At 34.4% G+C, this 22,839-nt stretch overlaps 2 protein-coding genes across 8 annotated transcripts; both read right to left on the reverse strand.

Moving 5' to 3' along the window:
• Positions 1-663: 663 nt before the first annotated feature.
• Positions 664-10,262, reverse strand: senp6b (SUMO specific peptidase 6b). Of its 6 annotated transcripts, none has more exons than XM_079853817.1 (22): positions 10,093-10,262; positions 9,789-9,883; positions 9,584-9,703; positions 9,469-9,497; positions 9,260-9,358; positions 8,287-8,384; positions 8,038-8,181; positions 7,910-7,943; positions 7,570-7,731; positions 7,279-7,463; positions 6,859-6,906; positions 6,437-6,484; positions 4,119-4,243; positions 3,919-4,035; positions 3,721-3,843; positions 3,559-3,651; positions 3,260-3,441; positions 2,095-2,153; positions 1,979-2,019; positions 1,753-1,821; positions 1,103-1,253; positions 664-999 (listed from the first exon to the last, which is right to left on the reverse strand). In XM_079853817.1, the coding sequence occupies exons 1-22, from the start codon at positions 10,093-10,095 to the stop codon at positions 874-876; spliced, it is 2,151 nt and encodes a 716-aa protein (XP_079709943.1). In that variant the 5' UTR covers positions 10,096-10,262; the 3' UTR covers positions 664-873. The 6 variants fall into 6 exon arrangements, with proteins under 6 accessions (XP_079709943.1, XP_079709942.1, XP_079709947.1 ...); XM_079853816.1 differs by having other exon boundaries at positions 4,119-4,246; XM_079853821.1 differs by lacking the exon at positions 6,859-6,906.
• A 1,452-nt stretch (positions 10,263-11,714) lies between these two features.
• Positions 11,715-22,402, reverse strand: mapre3a (microtubule-associated protein, RP/EB family, member 3a). 2 transcript variants are annotated; one of them, XM_079853165.1, is made up of 7 exons: positions 22,237-22,402; positions 19,807-19,930; positions 19,349-19,494; positions 18,032-18,230; positions 15,581-15,714; positions 15,124-15,276; positions 11,715-12,940 (listed from the first exon to the last, which is right to left on the reverse strand). In XM_079853165.1, exons 2-7 carry the CDS (start codon positions 19,925-19,927, stop codon positions 12,872-12,874), a joined length of 822 nt encoding a protein of 273 aa, XP_079709291.1. In that variant the 5' UTR covers positions 19,928-19,930; positions 22,237-22,402; the 3' UTR covers positions 11,715-12,871. The 2 variants fall into 2 exon arrangements, with proteins under 2 accessions (XP_079709291.1, XP_079709292.1); XM_079853166.1 differs by having other exon boundaries at positions 18,074-18,230; positions 22,237-22,386.
• Between the last annotated feature and the right edge of the window lie 437 nt (positions 22,403-22,839).

Consider the following 22,839-nt stretch of genomic DNA (forward strand, 5'->3'; position numbering starts at 1 on the left):
TTTGATGGTGAGTAAATGATGACAGAATATTAATTTTAGGGTGAATTATCAAGGCAAGACACTACAGGTGAATAGATTAAAAATGAATAGATAGCACCATAGCTTCCCCAGTTGATGAATCCAAGTACATTAAGACAATTGTTTTGTATTACAAATGTTCTGAAATGTTATGTTTAAATATGAAAATGATGCATTATGACCATTAAATATGCACCAATTTGCATTAATTTCCAGAACAGAAATCAAAACATTAGATAAAGTTCAGAATTCTTTCATTTTGTTGAAATATTTAAGTTTTTTACAGAAGGGATTTTGGATCTCTCTTATTATCTTTATTTAAGATTAAAATGTTATATAAATCAACTTTGAAGACTTCAAAGTCTTGCAAGTTTGGAGATTGTGCATGAGCAAAAAAATTATTCTGAGAAAACTGCCTTTGAAGATATGCATTATAATTTAAACCTACAAATGCAAAAAGTTGCAAATGTAATAAAATTAACATTTAAATGTGTATTTTGGATGTTTTCTTCCCACTAGTCTGAAAGAAGACAAGTTATGGAAGAAAAATTATAGCCCAAAATCTTAAAACTTACCATTGCCTGGGATTTTTTCACAACAAAAGAACAAAACAAAACCTCAAATGTAGATTCAGCAACAGGTCCTTTTATTTTGATTCTATTTACACATTATTTTATTGAATTTCAAGAACAAATCATCCATTTCCAAAGCAAATAACTTATTCATTTTAATATTATTAATTTAAAGCAGCAATCTTTTGTACATTGCTTTTGTCTTTCCTATAGGAAGAGGTTGAGATTGTAGTAACATGAAATGGTCTGTAGGAAGCGATGGCGTGACCTTAAAAAAAAAAACTTAAGCTGTTTGCTGCCTGTGTAGTCTGAGAATGAGCTGTTTGATTTGCCCCCTCTTCCTCTTCACTGTCCTCCGTGAAAACCAGCTATTCAGGTCCATGTTGTTATGGAAAGTTTGTGGTGGGTCCTAAAAAATGATTAAGAACAGTATTTTAAATTGAGAAAAAAAAAAAAAAAAACATGTTCACGCTAACATCTAGAAAGAAACAGATGCTCATCAGTGAAAATACCTTGAGGAAGCTCTCTACATACTGTAGGACGTAGATGCCACAGTCTGTAAAGTTATCCTGCTGTGGGACGAGGGGACTCCATCCTTTCATCGCTTCCTTTCCAAAACTCTGCTGAGAGCCCATTTTGACCTTCCATTCCTCTTGTAAGTATCTTGGATATACAGTGGTTATAATATAATAAGTGGCTAGAATGGCAATAGTGTCTTGTATTCAATTATCATAAACATTTTTTTTTTTTTGTGATGTATTAAACATTTTATTGTGCATTCTGCCATTTTAAATATGCTCCCCAGGAAAATTTAACTGGCTGGATAACATGGATGAGGTTTGGTCGGTTTAGGGGCAGATTTCCATTTTTATGTCAGCGACGAGTCCTTGGAATTGATTTAAACAAATTACTCTTTCTAGGAGGCCTATTCAAATGGCCTCCAATGAGATTTGAATGTGGTCCAGTGCAGGAAAGATTCGGCTTTCTAAGCAGCCAAACTCTCTCTTGAGGAAGACAGCTTTTTGTCTCACAGGAAACGGTCGTTAATTAGAGACATTTGCTGCCTAATGCAGGATACAGAAGCACCAGAGAAAATGTGAGCTCGCTATTAGCGGACAGGTGCAAAAATAATCGACCACTTGAAACAGAATAAGATAATTACTCTTGGAGTATCTGCACCACTGATGATCTTCCACTGCAAGTGAGGGAGTCCATGATGAGAATGCATGGCCTACAAACACAGACAGAGTCAGTCAGTAAGTCAGTCAGTGACCGTGTACAATGAAGCATTTCATCGACTAAAAGAAGTCTTACTGCCATCTAGTGATGGGTAAAGAGAACGTTATTTTTTAAGGGCATCTGAGGGAGAGGAAATGTCCTTGACTTACTGTTTAGAGACACTGTTAAGGACAGATCTGTTCTTGACAGCCTGCAAATCAGAAATAGAAAAGGTTTTCAGTGTTTACTGATTTGTTAGAGCAATAAAGAGATTAATTCACATTACCTGATCATCATCCTCAGCCTCAACATCTGAAAGGAAGCAGACGCTCTGCTCCAATTCGTCTATGGGGGACAAATAGCCATAATGAGGCATAATTATCATCACAGAAAATTATTTTCACTCATTCCTCAGAAGGTAATGGAAGTATACTGTTCAAAAGTTTGGGTCAGTAATATTTTTTTGTTTATTTATTTTCAAGACATTAATGCTTTTCTTCAGCAAGGATGCATTAAATTGATCAAAAGCGACTGAGGACATTTACCATGTTAGAAAATATTTCTATTTTAAATAAATGCTGTTCTTTTGAACTTTCTATTCAACAAAGAATCCTGAAAGAAATTGTATCAATGTTTCCATAAAAATATTAAGCAGCACAACTTATTCCAACACTGATAATCATAAGAAATGGTTTTCTTGAGCAGCAAATTGGCATATTAGTCTGATTTCTGAAGGATCATGTGACACTGAAGTCTGGAGTAATGATGCTGGAAATTTGCCATAACAGGAAAAAATTACTACATTCAAATAGAAAGCAGTCATTTTAAATAGTAATATTTCACAATATTACTGTTTTTGCTGTATTTTTGATAAAAAATAAAATGCACAACAGAATTAAAAAACATTTTAAAAAATATTTCTGACCCCAAATCTTTGGAATGGTAGTCTACGTGGTCCCAGGTAACAGCAAAAAAGCTTTACTAAATCATTTATGCATTTCATTTTTAAACCCTCCAGAATGCTGGTCCTGGACCTTTTTTTATTTTTTACTTTATTTTTTATTACTCTTTGGTAATAATTATGCCTCTCATGCTCTCAATACATTTTAACTTGTATGAAGTACTTGCAGCTATGCTTTCAAAACAGCATTTGGCGTTTATCTTAGCCTTGACCCGTAGACTTGCATCATTCCTGTGTTTTTACATACTAAGTAAAAAAATGTAAAAATTCACACAAAATGACACATAGCTTTACTTGTATTGAAACGGTGCTGTAAGTTGTTACAAAATCAGCGACCAAACAAATGTGTTACTCAGCGCTGTATCATGGAACAGTTAGAATTTCCATATTCGTTCACTCAAAAGACCAACAGCAAAATAAAAGATAACAGATTTTGTCCTTTACCTACATTACCATTTTGAACTGGCACCACATCGGTTTTCTAAATTACCTATGGATTGACTCCAACTGGAGAGCTGCTTTGAGGATTTTGGAGAGTAGAAGAGGGACATGGGATTGGGGGGAGATTGATCGAAAAGATACTCCACTGAATGCCTTCGCCCATTGAGGAGAAGATCACTGGTCTGTGAAATCTTGCCAGGAAAACAGATGACAGCCAGGTACCAGTGAGCCCTTAGGAGACATTGCAAAGGAAGATATGCTCTTTATTTTTACCTAACTTACACAACCTAAACATCTGCAAGGACATTTTAATGGATGCAGGATGTGCAGTTTTGTGAAGAGACTTACATTTGATTAATCGGGACAAATATAAAGTCCTTATCAAAAAGGTTGACATTCCTGGTCCACGTTTTCACCCGATTGTGCCGGCACTCCTGAATGCTGTGGTACGGTGCAGTGTTTACACCAATTATAATTAAGTATTTTTACAAGACTGTATTCTATACATACGATAAACCTATAGCTCCTGGAAGCCGTTTGGGATCCTCCTGAGTGAGATGATTGAAGAAGAACGAACTGAACACATGGCACTTGGTGGCACCCTCCTTTTCCTGCTGCTCGCAGACCAAATACCTGGCCAAAAACAAGATGTCATTACAGTGCCAATGGACAAAAGTATATTCTACTTTGTACTTTTACCACTTCAACCTTAGATAGAAGTCCAAGATCACATCGTTTAGGAATTCGCCTTCCTCAAGACAGTTGAGGTCCTCTTCTGTGATAGTTAGACCTCCTTTAGCTGGAGGAGGTGGGTACACAACCAGTCTACAAAAAGATGGTGAAAACAGTTATTCTAGATAAGAACAATCACAATAAATGATCATCTCAGTTTTGGCCAGTCAACTGACTTTTTGATTTCCTTTTTGGGCGATGAAGGGAGCTCTATCAAATCGTCCTCATCACTGTCTGAGACACTGAGGGTTGCAATTTCACATCGATGGGCATCAGCAGAGGGCGAAAATGGCACCAAGGCCTGCTGAACGTTGAAAGAAAGAGCTAAACAACTGAAAAAGATGTTAAAGGCAGATTTATATTGCTCTATTGTGTGATTGGTGCTCAAAGATTTATATTTTATTGAATCTGTGTTAATTTGACAGGAACAGGAAAGGGCCAAGTAAAAAGAAAGTAGAGGTGGAAGGGGAATTAAAAAAGGACAATGAAAGAAGGAAAGGAGCAAAAGTACAGAGAAATAAGTAAAAGGACACAGAAATGGGAAGGGAAAGGAAAGGAAAAGGAACTGAAAAGAGGAAAGGAAAATTCAAGGGGAAATATCATGAAAATCTGACTTTTTCCATGTTTAAGTGCTATAATCGGGTCCCCAGTGCATCTACCAACCCAGAAAACGTGAAAAGTGACAACCCATTAACTTTGTTTTGGTAAGCCTTTCTCTGCAAGCATGTAAAAAAATAAGCCGATGTGATTTCACTTCTCTTCTGATGTAGGAAGGGGATCTTATTATAATATCACCGCCCCTTAATCTGCACGTTTCCACCCACGGCACCGCCATTTGGTTTTCGCAAGCGACAACAGTGAGTGTAACCAGTTCTAACGCAATGGCAAAAGTTAAGAGCAAAGCATGCAAACTGTTCTTTTGTTGGCTGCACAGACCAGCACAGAACACTATTTGACAAAAAAAAAAAACAGCTGTCTTATAAAGACCTCAGGAATCTGTGTCAACTTGTGTAACAGTTAAACATGATGGTATGCAAGTCGATGAGATGAATCAATGTAACTCCACAACAACTACATAAATGTTTCCGCTAGGCTTGCTACGATAGTTGGTGTTGACAGTTATACCGGTGTTCAGAAGCGACCCCGGATACGTCACTTGCCCCCCACGATCATTTTTTATTTTTATTTTAATAAAATCATTTGGTTCAGTTAGAGAACAGACACTACAATTAAAAACTGAATGTTTCTGCTTGATAAATCGTGAGCTGAACGAGAGTCGCAGCACAGATCAGCAACAGGAGTCAGATTTCATTTATCACGAGAGTGAGGAGCTGACTAACAAGATGATGGAGCAATATTTGGTGTCAAATCGAAAAGTAAAAGCGACTATTCATTAAGATTAATTTGGCGCTAATTTGAAAGCGAAACTAAAATAAGCACGGGCGCACAAGCATTCATAACAGTGCGTGTCCACAAGTGCGGAGCGAGCATTTTCAGTTCATTCCTATGGTAGGAATTAATTGAAACGCTCGCTCTGCTACGAACCTTATGAATGCCCATGCGGATGTGCACATTTTAGTTTCGCTTTCAAATTAGCAAAACTTGTAAGCCCGCCGGTGATACCGGTATTACCACACTACGATTAACCGGTGGGAAAATATCCTCACCGTCACATCCCTAGTATCCACTAACCATTCAGAAACGTCCAGGTGAAGTCAAAAGTTGCAACCTCTTCCTGAGTCTCTCCATAAGGCTGCACTCCACCACACACAAAAATGGAGAGTTTTTGCTCACACCCAAAAAGGGCAAATTTGACAAGCTATAATAAATTATCTGGGGGGTCTTTTGAGTTGAAATTTTACAGACACATTCTGGGGAAACCATAGATTTACATTACATCTTGTGAAAAGGGCCATAAAATGTCACCTTTAAAAGGAAAAGGGACATGGAAGTAAAAGAATACACAAATGGGAAGAGAAAGGAAAGGGAACTGAAAAAAGAAATGGAAATAGACGTAAAAGGACAAGAAACAAGAAAGAAATAGGAAAAGTAAGTGGAAGTAAAGGGAAAGGGAAATTAAAAGAAACATTGAAGTAAAAAGACAAAGAAAGGGGAAGTAAAGAAAAAAGGAAAGGAGAAGTAAAAGTACAATGATAGTGAGGTAAAAAAAAATTAAAGAGAAAGAAAAAGAAGAAAGAAAATGAACTGAAAAAAGAAATGCAAGTAGAAGGACAAGAAAAGAAACAAAGTAACAGAAAAAGAAAATAAAAGGGAAATTAAATTAAATGAAAAAAGGGAAAGACAATAAAAGGGAAAACAAAAACGTAGAAGTATAAGGAAAGGCTAAATGGAAGTGGAGTGGAAATGGAAGTAATGGGGAAAGGAAAGGAAAGGAAAGGAAAGGAAAGGAAAGGAAAGGAAAGGAAAGGAAAGGAAAGGAAAGGAAAGGAAAGGAAAATAAAATAAATTAAATTAAATAAGAAGTTTGAGAAACCTGACTCATGACAGGAAGATCATCCTCTTCAAACTTAAGCAAGGCGATCTGAACACAGCAAGACAAAATAGATGTTATTGGACAGGACAGCAGAAAGAAAGCAACAGCACTGAGTAAGATGACAGAAGAGCACTAGTCTTTTTTAGGTCCAGGTTTGTCTTAAAGATGCACAAAATCACTTAATTTTACACCTAAAGAAAAGTAAAAAAAAAATACAAAAAATAACTAGTGCACCTGTAATCCCCATAATAAATAGTTACATTTATTTAAACTATGAATGGCTAATGCCAGGATGTTAAACCGTAAGACTTTCTTTTAAAAAAAGGGAAGGAAAAGGAAAAGGAATAGGAAAAGAAAAACAGGAAAAGGAAAAAGAAAAACAGGAAAAGGAAAACAAAAAAGAAATGAACATTTTGAGAAACCTGACTCATGACAGGAAGTTCATCCTCTTCAGGCTGAAGTATAGTGATCTGAACACAGCAAAAATAAAGTATGTTTTAGTAAAATAAAGTAAGTTTTAATAAAGTACAAGACAGTAGAAAGAAGGCAAAAGCACTATACACAGTAAGATGACTGAAGAGCACTAATCATTAAGTCCAGATAGGTCTTATAGATGCAAAAAGCTTTTACACCTAAAGAAATAATAAATAAAAAAATACTAGTGAACTTTTAATCACCGTAATAATAGTTATAATAGCTGTTTATTTGATCTGTGCATGGCTAATGTGAGGACATTCAAAACCATATGACAAAAAATAAAAATAAATAAATAAATAGGATTGGAATGTCATGAGGGTGAGTAAATGAAGACAAACATATTTTAACTGCATGTCTTGACCCACCTCCTGTTTTTGGGCACAGTTGTGTGACTTCAGTCGTTTACTGGCTTCTTCAAATGACAACTTAACTGGAAAACAGCTGATGTTATGACACTTGCCCATCTCTGTGAAAATTTCCTCAAGTGTGATTTGATCTGGGAGTGTGAGCTCATTCTCAAAGATAAGGACAACATATTTCTTCTTTTCATCTGAGGAGAGAATAGAAACCGTTTTACATCATTTAAATCTCAAAGCAGGAATATCAGTCACATTTCATCATGGATAGAACGCTGTGTGTTCATATTTGCGACTCACTCCTGCCCTGGCAGTCACACCACACACTTGAATCATCTTCAAACATGTCAAGCTGGACCTGCAGGTGAAGGCATATCTCAGGTGTTGTGTGTAGAAACAGGGCCGGCAGCTTCTGCACGGTGCACCATTCACAAGCGATCACATCTGATGCTTCTATTCGTCCTGTTTATGAAAGAGAAGACAAAATGTAATATTATTAAGACCATGAATCATTGCATACTTTGAATGATTGCAGTTACTCAAATGAATTTTCATCACTTTAGTATACGTTGAAAAGTTAAAACCTATTCCAAATGTTCATTTTTGAGGAATCAATCGTGAGCGTGTTCACATGCTTTACCTTCATTTGCAATCTCAATGTAATCCACTGTAAACTGTAAATGAAACACACACAGTGTATGTGATTATATCAGATGTTGAAGTCTGATCTATTTATTATGCATTCAGTAAACCTCTAATCAATATTACGGTGCATTGGGAGGTCAGAGCATCAGATCTTCTTAATGTCTTGGTCAGCGTTCCAACTTTAAAACATCTAATGTTGAGTGTAAGACTCATTCTCTGTGCAACACATTTCTTTGCAACTCTGACACGACGGACGATGTTTCCAAACTGTTAGAGAAAAAATGGGTGCAATCAGTTTTAAACTGAAACCAATGTTAATTATTAAATCAAAATATTATGAGCACATATTTTTATTTGTTTTTCATTTTATACTTCATCTCTCATTCGATATTTTCGTTGGAGTTGTGTTTCTGGAGACGAGTCATCAATGAATTCCTTAAAAGTGCTTTTCTTGTGATCCACAAAAGCATCTGTTGGCAGATGAGACAAAAAAAAAAAAGTTAAACCTTGATAAGGCTGACATTTGAAATAGAAAATTTAAAAAATGTTTTTTTTGACAATTTAACAAAAAAATGTTTGCATATGTGTTTTTCATTGAGTATCATTTGATACATCAGGCTTTTATGGTTCATACCGTATAGTATAATATAGGATTATATGGAGCTCATACTCTAGGAGCAAAAAAACAACAACTAAATTTTAAAATTTGCAATTTGGTGCAGTTGCGGATATTTACGGCTAAGAAGCAAGGTGAAATTCTGATCGCTTGTAATGTAAATCAATGACATCTTTATAAAAGTATAGCACTATTTACATAAAAGCATTTAATTATCACATGTCACTCTATACTACTAATAATATGTCTTAGTAAGATGATATGTAAATGCTTAGTTTTATGATTTTTGTGGGGACAAAAACGTTCCTCAAAAACCTGATGCATCATATTTGATACGCTTTTTTTATGTGAAAATGTATTTCTAATGAAGTAAACCTAAAGTTGCTTCAGTCTAGTAAGTGCTAATTTTTAAATAATTACTACCAATATAAAAGTTATACTTTATAAAAATCAGTAAAGATTTCACAGCAAAGTCATGTGTACCATGACTGGAAGAATTCTACTAAAAGGTCTTTTAATTAAGTATGAACTATCAATCAAACGACAGAGTGCAAGTAGTATGTTGGGAACAACAAGTTTTTCACCAAAGTTTTTATCATGGTGATCATTTAGAGGCCTTAGAAATTTGCATATCAAATAAGATACAGTAGGTAACTGTGATCAAACAGCACAGGGCTGGGCTGTTTTTATTGATTCTGTGATTATGCTAACCATTTTTTAATAAGCTACCTGTGTCAACAGATGAAAAAAGATCTTCATATTCTGTATCCATCAAGCTGTCTGCCAGTATGTCTACGGTCTCCTCCTCTGCATTACTGGACAACGCATCTGTACAAATCCCAGTTATGATGCAGTTTGAACTACAGTACCACAACAGCGATAAGGAGGAAGTATTATAACCAATGACAGGCTTATTAGAATGCAAAAACCGTTCTTACCTACAGAATGACTGTTGGTAATCGGTTTCCTATTGGGACAGAGTCAATAGTCACATTCATTTTCTTTAGCAGATCAATACAGTTCACTCCCTTGACCATTTTTGTGATGCCACACCTTGTGTCGCTCCACCAACTGGACGGCAGCGTGAAGCTGAAGCGTTTGAATGGTTGTTCAAAACATCGTGTGTAAGGTTGAGCTTTGCTTTTAGGGTTGACCGTTGAGTGAGGCTGGTCACTAAAATAGACATATATAAATTTATTTGATAATGTATACGAACAAATTCATGTTTGTCGATTTAAGTCGTTCTTAAAATACTCACGGACGTATTGTTCGCTTTGCGGGCAGATTGAAGCCGATGGCGTTTCCCTTCAACGGTTTGATTTTGTTTTTACGATCTTGGCCAAGTGGACGTACCTTGTCCAAACACGGAAACATGGAGATAACATAATGTACAGCAGTTAGAGTGAATGTGAAGCTTACCTTAATAAAATAAAGTACGTTAACAAGAAAAAGATAAAACATTTCGTTGTTGGCTTCCCTAACTTATATCCTTCAATGATTCGCCAGAGAACGCTATGTTAACTGGCGTCCAGTAACGTTAATTAACGAGTTTTACCACTCACCATTTTAGAGTATTTGTTCTTTTGGTTGGCCCTCCGACCAACAAATAAAATTTAAAAAACTCTCAAACTTTACGTAAATTAAACGCATCAGTTACTCTGATGGTTGACAGCTGTTTGTTAGCGGTTGGGATTTTGATTCAACCCAGTGAATCAAAGCTTTTGAATCTGTTCAGTGGCTTTTACATCGCTACGGTGGAGAAGTGTTGAGTGAGTCATTGAATCATTTACTTGATTCTTTAAAAAGCACCGAATCTTTTACGACCACGGGGAACTACATAAATAGTGTTTTCCCGCAACTGACAGCAAATTAGATATATGGATTTCATTCATTTTGTCAACTGACTTTTATCAAGCTAAAAGACAACAAAATAGTACAAATAAATAAATTTCGCTAGTTCACTCAGCGGATTCTAGTTCTGTGCCGAACCGAGTCTCGTTCAGATTCAAATCAAAACAGCGACTGACTCGTTCAGTTAAAGGGACGTTTTAAGTCCAACCAATGAAATGCTCATTCAGAGCTCACAATGGATTTAAATTAATTCATTAATAAATCGAGGGGGTATATTAGGAAAAACAACAACTCAAATAAATCAGTAAAATCAAAAGATAAATAAACACAAGAAACGTGAAATTAAATATTAAAAAAAACCCGAAGCTTTTTTTAATATAAACAGAAAAAAACGATCAAAATAAATAAACAATAAAGATTAATTGAATAAAAACATTCAAATGTTTACAAATATTAACATTTTGCAGCTCTCCTATTTTTTTAAAGTCGTCATGAAATCAAAATTGACCCTATTTACTGTGCCCAGATCATATTTCACTCCAAAACAAAACAGCAACAACTATATTTTGCATATTGTTTGCATTGACATTATTCAAAAGAAATTAAGCACATTTTTGTATGCCATAACATTTTACTTACCCTTTTATATTCAGTTTTATGAAATGCATGGACAAAACTGTTCTCATGAAAGTTTATTTACTCAAAACAATTTAAGCAAACACAATTATGGCCATACAGAGATACAAGATGAGTCCGGTTCTCTACACAGAGAGAAGCAGATTCAAACCAATGACTGTGGAATCTAGCATCACTGTTTAATTTAATCAGGGCCTTTTACAAATCCGCTATGTTTTACAGTTAAGAATGCACAGCCCTATGCTATTCAATAGCTGAGCAAAATAAATACAAAACAAAACACATAAATGCAGCAACACTAGCAGCAAACGTCAGTTCAATTCGACATGACATCATCTGATCAGTAGTATCACGTGTTTGATTACCACTAAAATAAAATGTACACACACAGTAACAATAATTACTGTCCCTCATGCTCAATGGTGTCATGAACACTAGTTGAATATGACGGTAATACCACTTTCCATACTCTTGGAATATGATTTTTAAACAATCACTCAGTTGTCAATGTATAACATTCACATGCTCCCTGGGTACAAGCAAAACAACCTGTGCCATAAGTTGTTGTCTCACACATTTTAAAGCCTTGTTGACACATTTTAATGTCTTTTTTCCCTTTTATTTACGCTGTCACTGGCCCATCCATATTTAAAAGCATAAAGTCCTCTCTACAGCTCAGCATTTATTCACGTCACTGACAAACTTGATGTCAGTATCTTGGCAGATATACTGTAAAAGATTCATGAGTTTAATATTACTGGGATCCTTCCTGATGGTGGTGTCTGCTTTTTGTTTTAGTTATTGAAGGAATAGTTAACTTAAAAATGAAATTCTGTAATTTTTACTCACTTTCATGTCGTTTGCAGATGCAAATGCACCATAAAAAAATTAAAAAAAAGTTGTACATATGAATTTTGCGCTCCATTACAAGTCTTCTGAAGCATTCTTATTCAGAGAAAATATTGACAACTACTCTAGCTGTCCTTGTTGGAGAATGTAATTTTGATTCTTGAATTAATCATTCTTTTTAATGAATCAGTTAGATCTGTTTGAAAAAAGTCTGAATGAATCTGACTGATTATTGACTCAATTATCCAGTCACAGGTGTGTTTGACGCTTGGAAGAAGCTTTAAGAAGACTGGGAATATAGTGTATGAATCGTATGGACCACTTGTATGGAACATTTGTGTTCTTTTTTAAACTTGGAAGCTTCAGTCTACATTGAATTGAACTTTTTATTCCATGGAAGAAAGTCATAAAGGTTTGAATCGACATGAGAGTGAGTAAATGATAACAGAATTGTCATTTCTGAGTGAAGCATCTCTTTAAAAGTGTACAGTCAGTGAGAGAGGCAGACTGAAGCTGGAGACACAGATGGATGGCGTGATGCTGATCATTTCATACTAAAAGGAGCCAAAACAGACCTCAAAGAAAATCTCACAATGAATAACTGCATTCCAGGTGACAATTTTCTTCATTTTCTTTTTTTCTTTAAAAACATTTTTCCTGACACAATATTTACACTTTGTCTTCAGTCCGTTGTGCTACTGACAATCTATGATGCCTTTTATTTTCTTCATTCTCTATGTCGATATGTAAAACATGCTGAGACGGCTAGGACGTGTCGTTATTGGTGCTACAGTCTGGATGGGGGTGAGGACCAAGAGTGTTTGTTGATACGTACTGTATGTAGTGCATAAACCAGCGTCAGAGGACAAACAGATAAGAGTATATATACATTTGTAGGAAACCGAGGGGGATATTAACAGCGTGCGAGAGGGGGGAGTCATTCAAAGTGGTGGGAAGAGGAAATGGTAAAGGATCACGACCATGTGGAAAAAATAAGGAGGATGCTCAGTATTCGTCCTGGTCCAAGTGGGCCTGCTCGTCTATTTCATCATCTTCTGGCGGTGCAAAGCCATCCTGTATGAAAAATTAGCAATTTTTTTTAGAATGATCACTATAGTTGTGTCCCAAATAATGCATTATACACTACAGTATGCACTTATACACTATGTACTTAACCGTGCAGTGTATGAACTTTATAAGGTGATTTTAAGGAGACATTAGAGTGCACGAAGTGTCCCACACTGCACACTTCGTTTTTTCAGATAATTAAGTATTGTGGAATACACTACTAACATTATACTACAAAACGTCATAGAATAGTGCATAAGTATGCGAATTCGGGCGCAGCTTATATTAAACACTGAATTGTTCCATGTTTTCAAAAGCATAACAGTGACTAGTGGTCAGCTGATGTTTTTGGCAAAGTTTTGGCAAATATCTAGTGAGAAGTAGGCCTGAGAGATACAGAATATACTGATTATCAATGGCAGTACTTTAAATGTTTTTAATGCACTTTTATTTTGCCCATTTAAGTTTCTAAAGACTGACTGTCATTAGACTAGTTTTGTTAATTTTAGGTCACAATTTAATAGTGGCTCTAATTAAAACATCAGTAGCAACATTTCATGTCCATTTCAATAAATTGAATCTGATTCTGAAGCCTCAGCTTGGCATTTTTCATATATTCATATACTGTTGTCAGTAGATTTTGGAACTGACAGCTTTTGCCTAATTTCAGATAGTTTGGAACTCGAATGTCACTTAAATTCTGATTTCCAAGATGGCAACGACTAACAAGCACAATGCAAAATTTTATGTAATATACAAAGATCTCAGATTTTTGGGTTAAAAAAAAATTATATATATATACAGTGCAATGCATAAGTGAATACACCCATGCTAAAGTTGACTAAAAAGAGGAATAAAAAATCATATTTTGGAAATTGAACTTAATGCCTTAATTAAAAAAATTAGGAAAAATCCAACCTTTAAGGACACCAATTTTCTTTGTGAATGAATAATGTATCGTAAATAAATAAATGTTCTTCCTTAAAATACATGGTGCATAAGTGAGTACACCCCTATGTTAAATTCCCATAGAGGCAGGCAGATTTTTATTTTTAAGTATTTTTTTTAAATTTTTTTTTAGGATACTATGCATCCTGATAAAGTTCCCTTGGCCTTTGGAATTAAAATAGCCCCACATCATCACATAGCCTTCACCATACCTAGAGATTGGCATGGTTTTATTTCAGTTAGCCTAATAGCTAGTTTGATTTGCATTGAGAGATGATCTTATGGAAAGTACTCCATGCCAATCTCTAGGTATGGTGAAGGCTATGTGATGATGTGGGGCTATTTTAATTCCAAAGGCCAAGGGAACTTTATCAGGATGCATAGTATCCTAAAAAATTTTTTTTTAAAAATACTTAAAAATAAAAATCTGCCTGCCTCTATGGGAATTTAACATAGGGGTGTACTCACTTATGCACCATGTATTTTAAGGAAGAACATTTATTTATTTACGATACATTATTCATTCACAAAGAAAATTGGTGTCCTTAAAGGTTGGATTTTTCCTAATTTTTTAAATTAAGGCATTAAGTTCAATTTCCAAAATATGATTTTTTATTCCTCTTTTTAGTCAACTTTAGCATGGGTGTATTCACTTATGCATAGCACTGTATATATATATATAGTAGTATTTTAAAAATACTATATTTTGTGTTCATAACTTTTTAATTAATTAGCATTAGAGCACGAAATCAACTTTTGTTGAGCCATGGCGCCATCTTGATGTGTACATGTGACTGTTTTGCGTGATTAACAGGAACACACTGAGGTCAGAAATGGGAAATTTGTCTGACTCTGGAACACAAAGGTGCGGTTAGCGGAATTGTGTTAGATTAGCAAATTTCACAGGCTAACAAGATCAATTGTTTATTGTCAATAGTGTAGCGATGTATGAGGCAGAACGCAGATTTTGTAACAGTAAGTCACAGATTTCTGTTGGTCAGTGCGGTGAATCTGCGTGACTTACTGTTGCGAAATCTGCGTGGAGAAATTTTTTGCCCTCACGCGAAATTCCCAATTGGATTGATTGCTATTGAAACGACTGGATAGCGCATGTAAAAATGAGCAGAACTGTCAACTGAACACGGTTAACATCCGATACAAATTGACCAGATATCGCAATTATGAATCAACCTCATGGATATATCAGTCAAATTATTATCAAAGAAATGTCATTGCAGTACCTCTGTGGCATACAGAATGTCAATTATCCTGCTCAAAATGGGGTTGTTTTCAGGCTCGTGTTCTTGACAGATCAGTTCAATGTCTCGAAGTTTGCTGAAGTAGAAATCTCTCTCCTTTTCCAGACCGTCCACAGTTAACTTCAGCTCCATCAACTTCAAAAAACAAAGTAAAAGACAAAATGTAAGCCACTACTCATCAGAAGATGACCATTCCTTGTTGGGAAAAAGTTAGTATCAATCTATATCCCTTGTTTATTTCAGAAAAATTCAACCAAATGCGATTATCTTGACAGGTGGGATAGGAGATCAGGAATGGTCTGAAGAAAATGGGAGAAAAGAAAGATAAAAATGACATATGCAAAATCTACCTACACTTTTCTTTCTATACAATTTTATATCTTCAATCCAAAGTATTCCAAGGTAGAGTAAGACTTCCTTACCCTCCCGGGGACTCTACCTGTTGATTAAGCTCCATGATTTCAGCATCGCTTGTCCCGTTTCGGGCATGTGTGGGGTTCTTCCTTATGGTGGTGGTCACCCTCTGTGGTGTGGGCATGTTTTTAGGTACTGTTGGCGATGTTCTCTGAGGCCCTGAAATTGGAAATGTTTTGCATTTAGCTACAATAGAAAGCTGTTCAGGAAATGTACAAACTGATCAATGCAATTTTAGATTATTTTTTTCATTTCTATCAGCTTCTTTAAACAAATTTACTGTAGCTCTGTTCCAAACCATAGTGGGCAAAAATGGGCCCTCATAAGTGACTGATCTGAAATGTTCTATAAACAACTAACGGTCAATTTTAAAAACTGCCTGCCATCTTGGGTGATTTTTTTTTTTTTTTCAGTAAGCTTATCACATTGAATTATACTGTATAAGGTGATGTGCAATATCTTGTTTGGGCATGCATTGAATAAGATCATTTTGAAGCCTAATTGTTTGCACATCTTCAGGAATGAACCTATGATGCATTTAAATGCTAGGGTGGCAGCTCACTAGATTTTTGAACAGAGCTAATGATTCACTAAAATGAGTTCACATAAAAAGAGGTTCAGTAAGATCAGCCTTTAATAAGCTACAGCATGGGCAGTTTGTTACCCCATTACTTTGGTTAAGCCTGTGTGTGTGTGTGTGTGTGTGTGTGTGTGTGTGTGTGTGTGTGTGTGTGTGTGTGTGTGTGTGTGTGTGTGTGTGTGTGTGTGTGTGTGTGATCAAACACTGTTTCAAAAGCCAGTTATCCACTGTTATATCTGGCAGGTTTAACCAAAGTCAGAGAAGTGTGAAGAGATGTGACAACAAATTAAATGGAGGTCACATTCCCAATCCACCCCAACAATCAAAAAAGCTGTCGATTGTCAGCAAATTAGGACTCCACTTTTATACCTCTGTTGGGGACTGTTTGCTTCCAGCCCTTGGTTATTAACCCTCTATTGTGCAATCAACCCTTTTTCATCAATTTGCAAAACTAAAAGATCATTTAAGTGTTGTTAATGAAGGGATGATTTTACTCTGTTCTGGTTTCCTATCAAAAATATGATTCACATTTATTAGTGAATAAAATTCCTTTTAAAAAGTTAGCTAAATAAACAAACAGTTGAATAAATTAGTCATATACATTTTTTGCACACTAGTTTCTTAAAAAAAATTGTGTTTTTGAAAAAAAAAGTCTCTACTCATGAGCCACATTTATTTGATCAAAAATACAGTAAAAAACAGTAATATTGTGAAATATTATTACAATTTAAAATAACTGTTATATCAGTGGGTCTTTTTTTAATGTAATGTATTCCTGTGATGAATTTTTAGCAGCCATTGTGGAAAAAGTGTTACTTTTTTAGGATTCTTTGAAGAAAGTAATAAAAAAAAGAATTTAGGTTATTTGAAATAGAAATGTAAAAGTCTTTGCTGTAATTTTGAATAAAAGTAATTTCTTTAAAAAAAAAAGTCTTACTGTCCCCAAACTTTTGAATGGTAGTGTACATAATGGGAAATTGCTTAAATGCTTTTTTAAGGGGAGTGTGTGTAAAGTATATATAGAAACTACTGCAGTGGTGTTGTTTTGTTGTTATTGTATTATTAAATATTAAATACATTTTTTTAAATATTCTTTTTTTAATTTACATAACATTAAAGTAAAATTTAAATACAGTGCTAACTACTGCTAACTAAGGAGAAAGTATTTTAGTTTCTGTCATATAATAGTGTATTTTTGTCTTTTTTATATATATATTTTTGTTTTATTGTTTATGAATTTATTTTTTTCGAAATATAGAGTGGTGCAAGTGTGTCGTCAGAACCTGGAAGTCTAATTTGGAAACCTGGAACCGCTGGTTCCTTGACATTTTCCTATGGAGTTTTTCAATTTCTGAGAAAAATAAAGCCTGTGATAAACGTACCTTGAAGATATTTTGACGATTTATATTAATATATTTTAATTAAAAAAAATACCAACATTTTTGGGTAATTATTCTTAGATATTAGTAATAAGATCAATTTTATGAGAAACATTTTAATTAATAATGTTTACATTGCTTTCATAATGCATGCAATAGAGGGTTAAAATAAATTGCATGGTTTGTGTAACTCATTCCGGGTGACTATATAACTTTACAATGAACAATAAAAAATGGGGATGAATAGGACTGACCAAAGTCACACTAAGCAAGCAATGACCCTTTCAGGACAGCACATGACTATTTGTTAGTACTGATATTAAGAAGGCAGTTCTTTATGCAGTAACACAGAGCTTTTTTAATCCTGAATTCCTTGTATTGTCATTAATGAAAGCGTGGGCATGGAGTAAATCATTCTGAGGCCCGTGCACAACCAGCTGCTTTGCAGAGCACGCTGTCAATCACTAGAAGCTCAGCAATCAATGCAGCAAAAGGGGCGACAGAATCTGGACATTACCTGAGGGACCAGTTCTCTTGGGTTTGTAGGAAAAGTGTTCACCTGGATTTGGTGGAGGTGCCACATCTTGGCCCTGTCTAGCTTGAAGGGGATCATACTCTTTTCCGTCATAGTTGGCATCAAAGAATTTTTTAAACCACTGGACAAATTCAAAGTTGTCCTGGAATTTTCCTTTCACTAATCTTTCCACAGGAATTATCTGGATAACAAAAGAAAAAGAAAAAAATCATTAGATCAATATTATACTGAGCTGTAATCTAGAGGTGTAATTTTTTATAATTTTCTCCCATCCTAGGAATTTCTGATATATTTGATACATGAAATGAAATATTAGAAACCTTCGCTTGTTTCAGTAATATTTTCAGATAACCTGACAAGCGGCACCAAACACCAGCAGACCTGACTGATCACCTTATGAACATCTGATAAACAAAAATATACATTTAGCACTATTGTTTCCATTAGTTAACAAACATTATACAATGCATATCACATATTATCAGCCAAACTTGTCGAACTAATTTTAATTTTTATAACTATTTTAACTAAGTGGCTTAATGTTCATGGTATTGATGAAAGTTACTTCTAATTTTTTATTAGAGATGTCTGTATTTTAAAAATATTAAGGTGAAGGGCTTGCTCATAAATATTACTATAGTAAAGGAATGGCTTTTTGGGCTTCAAAATCTCAATTACTATTCACTCCCAGGATATTGTTTTTTTAATATAACTCTGATTGTGTTGGCTGAAAGAAGAAAGTCATATTCACCTAGGATGGCATGAGAGTGAGTAAATTATGACATAATTTTCATTTTTTGGTGAACTAACCCTATAATAATTTAATTTAATTTAATATTTTAAATTAAAATATTTAATAATCACACAATAAACTTTAATTTTCATACCTACAGGACGCTTTTTTGTTCAAAAACTATTTTTATCATTTTTAATTTACAGGCAAAAATGCTGAATGTAATATTTTTTCCTTCTTTATTTCTGTATTGGCTTCCTTTTTGTTTAAATACATTTGAAATCAGTTTCAAGTTTTTTACTTCTCATGTACCTTATATGATATTATGCCAAATATTTTGAGTTTCTATTTTGTATAAAATGTGTAATATATAAATAAACATGTCTTGCCTTCATTGTAGCTGATATTGTTTTAATAAATGAGCTCAAATTAGCTTTCATTTATATTTTATAATTGAGTAAAGATAACTTGGTTTTAGAATATGAGATGTATATATAACTTTTTTTTTTTTTTATAAATATGAGATGTATATAAAAGCAAATGTGCAAATCCAAGGATCCACTAACTTTATCGACGTTCATCCTCTTGAAAGCTGCCTGGAGTACTTTGAAGTTGTGTATAAACTCATGTTCCAGTTTTGCTTGAAATTTCACTTTCTTCAAAAGAATGCACCCTGGGAACAACATGTCCATGAACTGACAATAAGCCGCCCCTGAGGACAAACAGCAAAAGAGAACATAGGTCAATAGAGCTCATTCAATGCATGATAAAAAAATGTATTTGATAAACATGCATGCATGCGATTTGTTAACCTTATTGGTGTCGAGTGATAAAGAGTGCAAAGTCAATGCTTTTATTTGACTGATTACACAGGTGGAGATAAAAACACTGAGCATATGTAATCTCTTAATATGATCAAAAGCAAAGGAAAAGAACGAATAAGAGTGCACTAGGGCAGCTGAGTGCCATTCATGACATAAAAGGCAAAAACACTTAGTGAAATAAGGCAGTATGTATGACCCACCTGAACTTAATTGTTCGATTTTGGTGTAGGTGAGCTGCATCGAATCGTTCACCCATGCCAACATGTCATGTCGGCTCAGGTTCTCGATGGTTACTGACGTGGAGTATACATTCACTGCCATCTCCTGCAAAGAAAAACAATAGGAACAAAGTCACTTTGCAATTTTAATACTCTGACCATCTGTATATTTTAAAATATTAAAATTTTCATCATTTCAAGTTTATATTTTATATCCTGAAATTATATCTTATATAATTTTACACTTAAAACATTAATTTCATAGCATAGCAGGTAAAGGCAAATGCTTTGAATATGTGTCACCGTGTCTGCAATGTGTTTCCATATGGGTAATAAGAAGTAATATTCACTTCTTCAGTAGTCAAACTGCAATCACACTATGCGTTTTTCAATCATCCAGAAATAATCCATCCAGATTAAAGTGTTTCTGAGATGTTTCTGACATCTGCTGCGCCCTGCAGACTGCATGATGGAAATGACATCCGTAAACCTTCAGCATGCAGAAAACACACACATCTTCTACAGAGAAACAATTTGTGTGTATTTCACAGCGTGACGTTTCTAAAGCTCTGATTCTTAAGAACTGGGACAACATAACCTACAAAACAATGATTTCAGCTCCATGTTTTGAAATGTCAGAACATTATAAAATATAGTGTTGTTGACTATCGTATCGTATTAAATGCAATAAAACCTTTGTGTTTAAATGTTTTTATTTGGTATTTCAGCAGAAGATCATTTGTAACTATACTTTTTTTTAAATACAAACAAATATGCATGTAAATAAAAGTTGACATAAAGGTATTAATAATTGGACAGAAAAATAGAAAGAAAAAAAACTACTACTAACCAAACAGAAAACACATCCAACCCAAAAACTCAACCCAAAAGTGCTATCCAATGGTAAAAGCAGGCAATGAGGCATGATAAACATAGTAATCACAAGCTTGCAGAAAAGAAATAAAAGGGGACCAAACTTTGCCAAATAACAAAATCTTGTCTTTTAGGGTATGGGCCTAACTAATTCTTTCTAAATGTAGTGTACCAGTCAACTTTGTCAGTCATATTTTAAGAGTTGGAACTTCGTTTTTTCTTCCAAAACAAAATAATAATTTTTATTTTTAAGATAGAGAGTTTTAAGGGCAGAGTTTAACCTATATGAAACAAACTGTTGTTGTTCCAGTGTAAGTCTCAAAAATTCTTCAGAAACTCCAAATGTATCATAAACCCCTTTTAAATGTATATGTTTTAGAAATCAATTTGACAATCTTTACAATTTGTGAGTTGACATTATGACTATGACACGGAAAATATTAATATGATATTACCTGATTATAATTGTTTTCATATACTGTATATCTGACTGTGTTGACAAAAAATTAAGGTAAAACTTTGGAAATTCATAAAGGAAGCATTTTTATTAACCTCTTTTTTCTGTCAGGACATGTTGCTTTAAAATATACATTTGTATTACATACTATAACTAATGTAGTATTATTTATAATATTCTATATGAAGTTATAGTCAAAGAATAGCTGGTTTTCGGGATATTTATAATTTTTTAATATAATAATTTAAATTAACAATAAATAAGCTGAACCAGTCCTTTTGTTTTGTAACATTCTAGAACATTCTAAGATCATCTCTGATTTATGTAGCTATTTTTAAGTTATAGGAATTATTTATTTATTTATTTATTGCTTTTTCTCATGCCACCAAATACGTGAAAGGCAAAAAAAGTTGAAATATTATTATTGAAACTACTAATAATGGCCATTTTATAAATAAAGTTTTACGGCGTGTAAATTACAAGCCTATGTATTGCATTAGGTTGGTCAGGACAGGAGTCTGACCATAAATATGAAGAAATGAAGTCGTGATTGACAGGTGACAGGCTTGTTTTATATTCAGCTGCATATATTTTAAACTGTCTCGTGCGCGTTTTACTGTCATATGACTGTCATATGTCTTGTATATTATAATATTCGTATTTGTTACAAACAAATAATTTAGTTTCATGATTACTTATCTTTTGCAGAAAACGATATTTTAAACTATATTACTGTCTCTGTCTGTGTGACTCCCATATTACGATGGGAGTCACACAGGCCCTATAATAACGCGTTCTGTTTATTACTGATATGGCTCTTTTGTTTTTGTGTACATAAAATGTAAACATAATTTGTGCGTTTTGCTCTATTAAAAACAGCACACTAGCGTACAGTGATACGTAATGAACAAACGGTCCATTATTGTGACAGTTTCTCTGCAGGCCCCGCCGTGCACGAGCAACACTAGACTAGACACGCTCGAGACATAAACGCATAACACACAGACAAAAGACACCCATTTAATGTCATACATTAGGAAGAATTCCGATTAAGTATAACATTTTAACAATATTCTACTCACTGTATTTTGCCTGCGTCCTTTCCAATGTTGATATTACACTGGCAGAAGGCAATCCGCTGCTACTGTGGGTTGCCAGATATTATGCGCCGCTGCTGCCTAGTTACGGACACTGACAGCGCACGATAGCGCCACGCTCTCCTGCAACACACTGGCCTTCTTTGCGCATGCGCCCCGCCCCTTCATCATAAACGCAAGTCTTTCATAATACAGCACGTTAGATCTAAAGGAACACAGTTTGCTCTAATTGTGGGAAATCCCCCCCCCCCGATATATAAGCCTTATAGGTAACACTATTTTACAGAGTCATTGTTACATATGATAAACCAAACCAAACCCTAATCCTAACTATAGTAGAGTAAGTGCATGTAGTTACTTAATATTACTCAATACATAAAGGTATAATTACAGTGTAACAAAGACACCTTAAAATAAAGTGTATCCGCCTTATATACTGTTTGTTAATTACTTATGAATTAAAGTTATTTATGTAAGTATAAAGTGTGTTTATTAAACATTTATACAGTTACAGTACCAGTTAAAAGTTTGGAAACATTATTATTTTTAGTGTTTTTGAAAGAAGTCTCTTATGCTCATCAAGCCTGC

This window comes from Squalius cephalus (assembly GCF_949319135.1).
Source record: "Squalius cephalus genome assembly, chromosome: 20".
Taxonomy (NCBI): domain Eukaryota; kingdom Metazoa; phylum Chordata; class Actinopteri; order Cypriniformes; family Leuciscidae; genus Squalius; species Squalius cephalus.